Source organism: Penicillium pulvis (assembly GCF_028828015.1).
Source record: "Penicillium pulvis strain IBT 33274 chromosome Unknown scaffold_8_segment0_segment0, whole genome shotgun sequence".
NCBI classification, from domain to species: domain Eukaryota; kingdom Fungi; phylum Ascomycota; class Eurotiomycetes; order Eurotiales; family Aspergillaceae; genus Penicillium; species Penicillium pulvis.
Window position 1 is genome coordinate 202,822 of NW_026643080.1, and position 10,139 is coordinate 212,960.

Genomic DNA, 10,139 nt, shown 5'->3' on the forward strand with positions numbered 1-10,139 from the left:
GCCAATCATCTATGCTGACTGGATTGCCACTGGATCTGGTCAACAGGTGGCGTCAGGTCTATCAGAGTGATGCTATGAAGTCGATTGTCATCGGCGAAGAATATAATCCCGGCACCGCTGTGAAGTCTGGTGAGGACATTTTTGAGTTCATTAAGAACAATGTCATAGGAATCTTCAATCCTGCTACTACTTGCAATATGGGATCTTCTGGTGATTCATTGGCTGTACTTGATAGCCAGGCGAGTGTGTACAGTGTCACTGGCTTGCGGATTGTGAACGCCAGTGTATTCCATTTTCTTTCACCAAAGCACCCACCGGTAGTTGTTTGCAGGTTTTCTTGCTTCTATCCAGGGCGTGGGAATGTCCGAAGGCTAGATTCTTGCAGATATGTTGCTGGAGAATATTGCGGCGTGAATGAGTTGATTGTATGTTAGCCATACATGCGAGCAATGGTCAGTGACATCTGTTATCGATACTTTTTTCATGAATAAGGACATCAATCTATATTCAAATGAAATACACTGTGAGTGCAGGGTTCATGTACAAGTATTAAGTTCTCTTTGGTCATTATATTCCAAAACGCGACTGGGTATATAAGCGCAGTAGAAAGGGAAGAAAGACATGAGGTCATAAAAGCGAGAATTGGTGACGATGGGGCGTGAAATTGCACGACAACCGAAAATCGCGTCCAAGTATTCTACTTAGCTTTCGGAATTAATCGGCCGTTGATGTGTGCTGAAGACTGGTCCGGCGTCCAACTCATGGTACACTGGGATCGGACTCGCAGGGTACGCTGCTTCGTAGATCGAGCGACCGTCCAGCAATGCTGGTGCCGGTCCCAGAGGCTTGCGAGGAACTTTAGGTGACAAGTCGCTTGATGGGATGGGTTGGTATTGTGGAGTAGATTGCTTCTCGTCCTTCAATACAGGTGGAGATATCGAGCTAGGTGTTTGGGAAGTCCGTCGGCGTTTTTGACGGACTCGACGTTGCCGAAAGACCCACCACATGAGGAAGAGGATGAGCAGGACCCCGATAATGACGCCGACCGCGATTCCGGCCTTGGCACCCGTGCTCAGGGAAGATCCGCTGCTGGTCGAGCAGGAGTATCCGCCATCATATACATCCTCGGATTGTAAATTGTTTAATGCTGTGCAGGACATGGAGCTGCCACCTCGGATAGTTGTCTGCCCTTTCACCTGGTCAAGCGATGGCAGCGACACTCTATAACGTCATTAGTCCTGTGAGTTCTGTCTCAGTCCCAATTTCCATCGACACTCACGAGCTAAAAGACCCTGTCAATTTGAGTTGTCCATCAACCTCCTCCAAGTCTTCAAATTCCAGATGCTTGAGTTTTGGGTTTGCTATGATTGTGATACCTGAGGATACCTCAGATAGGGAATTCATCGAGAGGTTGCTCAGCGAGCTCATGCTGTCCACAGTCAAAGCTCCTTTGATTGTCTCGAGATCCGGTGCGGCTAGAGTAGTGAGACCCGATGCTCCTTCTGCCGTGAAGGATCCCTTGATCTCGGTGACATTGTTCAAAATAATGGAGCCGCTAGCTGACGAAGAAATGGTGACGCTGCCATCGATCTGGTCACAGTTGGCGTATGTATCGGCGTCACTTTGGCTGGAGATGGTCGCACTACTTGAGCCTAGTGAATAGTCAGCGATGATCTCTCGTGAGCTTTGGGGACGCTTCTGTGACTTTACAGGAATCGGAATCTGCACTGACTACCTGCCACGATGTGGCTAGTAGCAAGAGGGATGGTAGAAGAAGCATTGACGCGTTTCTCTATACCCGCTTCTTTACTTTGCTCTCTGTTATAATGTTGAGTTAAGACGCGGGACGCTCCGTCGCAGATATAAAATCGACTCAGGGTTCATCGGGGCGCAGCCGACTTTTTCCAAGATTTTTGCATTGGCACTAAATCTCCATGTCGGCCCACTGCACTCGGGTGGCCGGCGCTGTGCGGATTGGTGGAGTTGATGCAGTGAAAGAGAAGGCGATTATCCAACCAAAAAGATCAACGCCATCTCGGAGACCCACTCCAAGTCGGACTTGGTTACTTGGTTGAGCCTTGGCTTTCTTTTGTTGCCGTGGGGCATTGTTGAATCAACCAGTCCAAATTGACCCGGCACAGCTAGTGTGATGTTTCTGATAGTATGATCTTGGTACTGCATTAGCTAGAACAGAAAGCAGCTAGCTGTTTCTATTTTTTGCAGCATAGGCAGCAGGATTGGATCAACCACTTACAAGCCACCAAGATCAGGCCTAGATTAGGTAGAACAATTCTGAATCAATAATAGGCAGATTGACATCACTAATGCCATGATTATGATCATGACGATATTGAATCATTGATTCGTATTGTTGTCCCTTTGTGGGAAAGTTGAGAACCGTGGGCCTATTGATGAGTCAGCATGCGGGGAAATGGAGTGTGAAACATCTGGGGATCAACATCCCCTCAAGTCTCTCTCTCTCCATGCCACCTTCATGAGAGTGGGCAAAGGCTGTGGACGGTGTCGCCATCGCCATATCCGCTGCGTTATTCCCTCGGGAGCATCGGCTTGTGCCCCCTGTACTCGTCTCGGTCGTGACTGTCAACTGGACCCGCGTTTCCAATTCAAGGCCGTGCACCATGTCTACCAGAAAAGTCAAGGCTCGGCAGCTCGATTCGACCTGATTTGGGATAATGAGCAGGTATGGGTGGATGTGTCAAAACCCGGTAGGCCTTGGTGGAGTCGATCGCTGCAGCAGAAACTAAGTCATTTGTGATAGTGACGTTCATCCTAGAGGCTGATGAATCCAATGACAACAAGGATGACGAGACACCCAGAGAAAAACCTATGACCCCGTCTTGGTCAGCACAAGAAGTTTTGTATGCAAACAATGATATGATGGCGGAACCGCGACCAGCCATGCAGCCTCTGTCGCAGGAGGAAGGTAGAGGGCAGCAGCATTTGGCTAGTGCTAGCCCAAAGCCATGTCCGCAAGGTCAAGGGTCTGCCTTGTCGCTCCGAGAAGCGTCTCTTATGCGGTGCTTCATTCAAAAGATTGCCCCCTGGGTGAGGCCCGAAAATTTCTATATGCGCAAACATCTGACCTAATCAGTTCAACCAGGCGGACATTTGTGATCCTCAATCCCACTTTAGTACGCTAGTGCCCCAACGTGCCCTGCAAGTTCCCATGGTGTTGAAAGCGGTCCTTGCACTGGCCGCTCGACATGATGCCATAATGACCGGGAATAGCGACTGGGAGGCCTCCTCCTATCTCGGGCAATGTCTCGAATTACTGATACCAGCGCTGGACAAGCCCGAGCACACCTATGACGAGAGCCTTTTGATCACGGTGGTTATCCTGCGGATCTGTGAGGAGCTTGAAAATAATACCGATGAGAAGTTCCATCTTCTCGGATCAAATCGTTTGATTAATCTTATGTCTCGCTCGGCATCTTCCGGTGGACTAGCAGAAGCTGTGAGTTGGCAGTTCTTGCGACAGGCCATTTACGCATCTATCGTGCAGCATCAGCCCCTGCAGCTGAACCTGCACAATTATGAGTGCTCCGCCATGTTTCAACGAAACGACGACGCCGCCGTTGCCAACATGATCGTTTTTCATTGCGCCCATATAATCCAACTCTGTCGCGATGTGCCTAGGCTGCCAGTCGATGAACCTATGTGGCATCGCATTTCCAATTCCGTGGAGGAGTGGAATCGCTCAAAGCCCCCAACTTGGCAGCCGCTTCGATACCAACCTCCAGACACTGCTGCCGACCGACCGTTTCCTGAAATATGGATGATGTCAGGTCCTGCGGGTCCGTATCCTTATCCCCAAATTCTAGAGTAGGATATGAGATACTGATCGTTTCTTAGTTGTTGGAATGCAATACTTTCACACCGCAAGAATCTTTATAACTTTGTCGGATCCCCATTCACAGCAGATGAGTGACTATGAGCTCGCTCGGAGCCGACGCGTAGCAGAGGTAGGGCCAATACCCCCTTGACTGTTCATGGCTAACGAACAGAATTATAGCGAACAATCGCCACCCATATACTGACCGTAGTGGGATTATCATGGTCAAATGAGAGCGTCGAAAATGGGTACTTCATGGCCTGTCACCTTCTGCATCGTTGTTCGTTTTCGCCCCAATCTGCATGTCATACATATACTAATGTTTACATATTTCAAAACACGCAGTCGGCTACTGCCTCCACCATCCAGCTGAGCAACAGGGATCATTGCGATTTTTAAGTCGGGTTGAAGAAGTATTAGGTTGGCGAACGGCGTGGATCAAGAATCTACTTGAGCACCAGTGGACTGAATTAGCTAAGGTAGATCAACTCAATCGCTGACGGGTTCTTTGTCAGTAGACTGATTGTACTTTGATGACTTTACTTCACCCTCTCGTGCTCGACTCCTAGTGTCGTTATAAATCCTATAATCCCTACACCGTCGACTTAGTAGACAATCCCGAGAACCTTGGATTGATTGCACGTATTAGTGAATAGAGATTGAGTATGCCTGATCAGGATTGGCGCCTGCACGAGGGGATACGGGTATGAATCTTCAAAAATATAATTCGTTGCGCTTTTCCAATGATCACTATCGTTGTCAATGTCTTAATCACCATCATCCAGGTAATGATCATGATTTCCGCTCCAGATATTTACAGGCTCTCTACGCACTAGGCATGCATATATTATGTTCCGAATTTCAGCCGGTAGAATGAAAAAGCTCGCCAATATCTCCGCGATGGGGTTTTGGAAATGTTCAAAATGGTATGACCCTGGGTCCGGAAGAATACAAAGATATAGATACTGACATGTGCCATATGGTCAAAAGCAGATATAAGAATGAATCAAAAAAAAGTTGGACTCGCGGGGAATCGAACCCCGGACCACTCCCATGCTAAGGGAGTATTATACCACTAAACCACAAGCCCATTTCACGTGATGACTTGACCATCGTATGTTATATAACCCACAACTGGCTGCATAATGTTTTTATGTGTACTGTACAGTATGCCCAGTCGAGAGAACCTTGATGTTGAAGATTTAGAGAAACGCAGAAGACATCACATTATGACTCGCCTTTCAGGCCTGCCGACTCATGCTGAGTAACATCAAATTTACGGCAAATGCAATCGTTGATTTTTCCACCACTTTCTGGGCTTTGCAAGTCAAGGTCTAACCGTCCGCGTGGATATATTTCTTTTCTTGGAAGAGCAATTTCCTAAATTGGCGGTCAAAAGGGCATCCATCATCGCCCACCCTAAACATTTGACCCCCAATTTCCCGATCGGCAGAAGTCAAATTACCTTCATTAACACTATCCATCGACAATTTTGGGAAGAATCGGCAAAGATAAGGACATGCGGAGGTGAGCGGTAGCAGAAGCTTGTGATGCGTATCAGCTCGGCATGTCCCTTTGGTGGAGAGATCCTCTTTGCCTTGTCGTCTGCCTCAACCCTGATCATGCGAGCTCTGATAAACATGCAGGATCTGGTTTCTTTCCCGTCTTGGGTGGCATGGCACATGGCCCTGTCGCATGGCCATATTGAAGTGTTACATCGCGGGCTTTTTTGATTGGGCGACCAGTGAGGGATTGATTGGGTGATAGGTGATGGTTCCTACAGCTGCCGCCAAGCCAAGGACCCTTTTTCGTTCGATTCGTCCGCTTCAACCTACCCCATCCCCCCAGGTGGCTGATGGCCTCCCGATGCTAATTTCTTAATCTGAACTCTTCAATCTACGATACTACCGTGGTCCTAGTTACATCCACTAATCTGGGTACCATTGCAGGTCAAGGCTAATTAATTCATCGGGATTGATGCAACACACGAACACCATCCCAAGAGTTTTTTAATTTTCAGAGCTAAAGGACCTCTATCTCCGAGGCATCGGACTCGATTGAGGCATATACCTGAAATCGCAGATGACAACATCACCCATCTCCGACATTCCTGGAATTCTAGGGCCGATTGGACGGCAATAATTTCAACCACAGATATGTTCGAACCGACACAAAGGATCGGCATGTCAGCCCAGCACGTTGTTCATGCACTGTTACACATTCCAGAAACCACGCTCGTGGTGGCAGAACCTGGGCTTCTATTTCCTTAATGGGTGGAAATTAGTCAAATAGCTTTGTACCTGATCGGTAATGTGGCGCTCCATAGTTCGCTGCTGAAACTCCCGTGATGGAAGAACTCTCTTTTTACACGGCCCATGTGCGCCATTTTTCTCTATCTCGAGGCTCGACGGCTATCATCGATCACACCCCCGGCGGAGTGGAATGGACACGGAAATTATGAAGGACCTTTCTCTGTACAGTCACCCTGCAGGGTGTCGTTCGGAGGTGCGGAATATTGAGGAAGCTTTCAAACGCCTTGTTTGCTCCAATTTCTTGAAGTGAATCTGGATATCCGAAGGCAGGCGACCGACTTTTACAAACTATAAATGATCTAGTGAATCCCTTCTAAATCTTTGTCTTCTGTTGCTGGAACGACAACTTCTACATTTTCCAACAAACCCTCAACAGCATCCTTTCACAATGAAACTTGCCCTTTTCTCTACCCTAGGCCTGGCATGGCTTGCAACTGCTGCGGTCATTCCCTCACTAGAAAAAATAATTGAAGCTCGAGATGATAGTATTACTGGATACCGCTCCGTGGCTTACTACGTCAACTGGGTAAGTATTCTTCATGTCTCTTATATTCAATATATCGCACTAATCCACTGATGTACCAAATCAGGCCATCTATGGTCGAGACTATCAGCCTCAGAGCCTCCCTGCTGATAAGCTTACCCATGTCCTTTACGCCTTTGCTAATGTCCGCGCGGACACTGGAGAGGTCTATCTGTCGGACACGTACGCCGATACTGACAAACACTACTCCACCGATTCTTGGAATGACGTTGGTACAAATGTTTATGGCTGTGTCAAGCAGCTCTACCTGCTGAAGAAGGCGAACAGAAAGCTGAAGGTGCTTCTGTCGATTGGTGGCTGGACTTACTCCACCAACTTTGCGGGACCACTTGCTACCGAGGCTGGAAGAGCCCTCTTCGCCTCATCTGCTGTACAGCTGGTACAGGATCTCGGGTTCGATGGCTTGGATATTGATTGGGAGGTAAGAACCATCGAGAGTGTCTGCTTGAAAGCCATCCATCATGCTGACATTCTTTGAAGTATCCTGCCAATGCAAGCCAAGCTGCCAACATGGTATCTTTGCTTCAAGTCGTGCGTTCGGTATGACCTCTTCATGTATGAGATGGTGGTCACTTAAGCTAATTAAGCTCAGGCATTGGATACTTACAGTACGACATATGCCCCAGATCACCATCTGCTATTGACTGTTGCATCTCCAGCTGGTTAGTCAGATCTCCATGGTATCTACGGGAACCCCATTTGATCTAACAAGAACAGGCCCGTCCAACTATGGGGAGCTTCTGCTTGCTCAGATGGACCAGTACCTTGACTTCTGGAATCTAATGGCATATGACTACGCAGGAAGCTGGGATACAGTTTCTGGTGATGATGCAAACGTCTACGCCTCCACCGCCAATCCATCAAGCACACCATTCAACACGGACCAGGCTATCACCTACTATACTGCGAACGGAGTAGCTGCAAACAAAATCGTCATGGGTATGCCACTGTATGGGCGCTCATTTACAAACACAAATGGGCTTGGTCAAAGCTTCAGTGGAGTTGGCAGTGGTAGTTGGGAAAACGGAGTGTGGGATTACAAGGCGTTACCCCAGACGGGTGCGACAGTTTACGAACTCGACCAGCCAATTGCGAGCTATAGCTATGATTCCTCTGCCCTTACGCTAATCAGCTATGATACTCCCGCGATCGCTCAGTTGAAGGCCCAGTACATCAAAACCAAGGGCCTGGGAGGTGGCATGTGGTGGGAGAGCAGCGCTGACAAGAACGGCACAGATAGCCTCATCACTACGGTATGCTTCAAGGTTTCTTTTCCTTTTGGTACTTCCTTTACTGATTTATTCTCAGGTGGTCACTGAATTTGGTGGGGTAAGCGCTCTTGATCAGAGCCAGAATCAACTCAGCTACAACGGCTCCAAGTACGCCAACATGGCAGCTGGAATGCCATCCGGCTAGATGTGTCGCATGTTTGATTTCAGATGTGATTGTAGGCACCTGGACTCACTATCAATCGTTTGGACACTTTAAGTAGGCCCGACGAAGTCTTTATTTTGTTTGCTTGGCTAGGCAGGGAATCTACTATGTACACTGTGGTTTGTGAATATTTCAACAACGATAGCTGGTCTACTGAGTTTCATTGGAAAGATTTCGCTCTATCTTATTGTCACATCTCCGTATTCCATGGATTGCACATCACTGGACTTCTAGCTCTTCCTTTGCCTTATCATGCTCAACCCGTAATTTATGCGCATCATTGCTCTCAAAAGCGAAATTCCACAATCGCTCCGCACCCTTCATCTCGCCCTTGGTCTTGTATCGAGACGGCCTCGCCGAACTTCCCTTCTGAGCCTTGGAACTCTGTCTTCCCACATGTTGCATAACGCTCGGCGTTATAGCCCAACGAACCTCCTGATTCAGATTTGCGTACTCCTCCGTGATTGAGTCCACATAGCCTTCATCTTTGGATTGATAAAGATCTATGAGGTCAGGTATACGAGACCGCGGGAAAACAAAAGCCTGTGAACAGCAGCCAAAGTTGGGCATCTGGTGAACGCCCTGTGGTATTGGAAGCATTGTTGCACGTCCAGCGGCGAAGAAAAGACCGATCAAAAACGGCGTACAAATAAATGCGAGGAGAAGGATGGTATTGTTTGAGAGGTGGGCGCGAAGACTTGGTTTATACTGTCGCGCACTGAGGGCCGAGAAGATAACGAGGAGAACGGTGAGGATGGAGTAAAAGAGGTAGATTGGCCATTCTTCTGAATTCCAGCCAAGGAATTCTTCCGAATAAAATAAGCGTAGGTAGAGCCCTTATGAGAGAATTTTATCAGTTTCTGGTAATGTGTTGTTGTCAAAGTTTGAAGCTCACAACTCGGTGCTTCTAACTGCTTCGTTTGTCTTTCCGCGCTGGCAACGGCCTCTTGGGTGCGATGATACCACCCATCCTGAGCGACGACATCATCTTCAAGCATCAGAATATACGGTGTCGCAATCTTATTGCAAGCCGTCAAAAGATATTGGTAATCCAAAAGAGCCTTTTGCCGCCCGACCTTTTTCGGACTTTTCTCAAGCGCCCGAATATGGTCGATGTCCACTTCATCTTCATCATAGAGCAAGACCTGATCTGGTAACTCAGAGAGCCACCGCTCATCATATGCAGGGTGTTTCGATGGGTCTGAATGAGCAATGAAAACTATCAAGTATATGTTTCTTCTTTCTTCGTCACTCAAACCGTCCAAAAGGGTACCGACTGTACTTCGCAAGTACCGGATTCCTTCCCGTGCAACAGTGGCAATTCCGACACATAGCTGGGGCTCTGACGCTTTCTGGAAGCCAGAAATTGTCGTGTTATCCGTGGCTTCAATGTAGATATCGCCCTCCTCGATTCGGATCGCGGAATAAGATGCATCATATCCAGTCCACGGATCGAAGAAGACCGATCCAGGGTCATGAGCTGATCGACTTCGGGCGTATAAAGTAAGTAGCGCATATAATGGAATGAAAAGAAGGAAGATTCGAACTGTTCCACTCTGTAGCTGGAATATCACGGGTAATCGCCAGATTCGCCATCTTCCAGTGGACATTTTGGTTCATAGAGATACATTTTGCACATCTATCATCTAGCCTTTAAAAAGAGAGGGATAGTCGAGCAGACTCAGCAATGCCCTAGCACGCCGATCATTTCTTTCTACGTACGATCTAAATGCTTACTGACTCCACATAGTAAGACAACGTGCGATAAAATCACCTCCTGCTTGGGTAGACAGGTCACTAACTGCCGTCGGGTCCAAGTGCAGAACACCAAGAATTCTATCATCTCATAGTCTACAAAAGTGCCAAATTGTTCTTCTCAACAGTTCTTGAGAAAGTATTTTGCCTTTACATGTCTACAAGACCCTTTTTTTAGCCTGGAAGCTTATCCACCGCCCCACCCGAGGGCTTGCGGTTTGAGACATTCTTAAAAATCCAG

At 47.8% G+C, this 10,139-nt stretch overlaps 4 protein-coding genes across 4 annotated transcripts; 2 read left to right on the plus strand and 2 right to left on the minus strand.

Annotated features, from left to right (window-relative positions):
• Window positions 1–11: 11 nt before the first annotated feature.
• Window positions 12–375, plus strand: N7503_009471 (CAZyme family AA3; the record flags this gene model as incomplete). The annotated part of the gene is made up of 2 exons (XM_057069017.1): window positions 12–317; window positions 352–375. 2 exons carry the CDS (start codon window positions 12–14, stop codon window positions 373–375), a joined length of 330 nt encoding a protein of 109 aa, XP_056915628.1.
• A 326-nt stretch (window positions 376–701) lies between these two features.
• N7503_009472 (uncharacterized protein) lies at window positions 702–1,780 on the minus strand (the record flags this gene model as incomplete). Its single annotated transcript, XM_057069018.1, has 3 exons — window positions 702–1,221; window positions 1,280–1,652; window positions 1,711–1,780. The coding sequence occupies 3 exons, from the start codon at window positions 1,778–1,780 to the stop codon at window positions 702–704; spliced, it is 963 nt and encodes a 320-aa protein (XP_056915629.1).
• A 714-nt stretch (window positions 1,781–2,494) lies between these two features.
• On the plus strand, window positions 2,495–4,353 carry N7503_009473 (Zn(II)2Cys6 transcription factor; the record flags this gene model as incomplete). The annotated part of the gene is made up of 6 exons (XM_057069019.1): window positions 2,495–2,726; window positions 2,780–3,066; window positions 3,122–3,815; window positions 3,874–3,983; window positions 4,034–4,133; window positions 4,199–4,353. 6 exons carry the CDS (start codon window positions 2,495–2,497, stop codon window positions 4,351–4,353), a joined length of 1,578 nt encoding a protein of 525 aa, XP_056915630.1.
• A 4,009-nt stretch (window positions 4,354–8,362) lies between these two features.
• N7503_009474 (uncharacterized protein) lies at window positions 8,363–9,753 on the minus strand (the record flags this gene model as incomplete). The annotated part of the gene is made up of 2 exons (XM_057069020.1): window positions 8,363–8,979; window positions 9,039–9,753. The coding sequence occupies 2 exons, from the start codon at window positions 9,751–9,753 to the stop codon at window positions 8,363–8,365; spliced, it is 1,332 nt and encodes a 443-aa protein (XP_056915631.1).
• Between the last annotated feature and the right edge of the window lie 386 nt (window positions 9,754–10,139).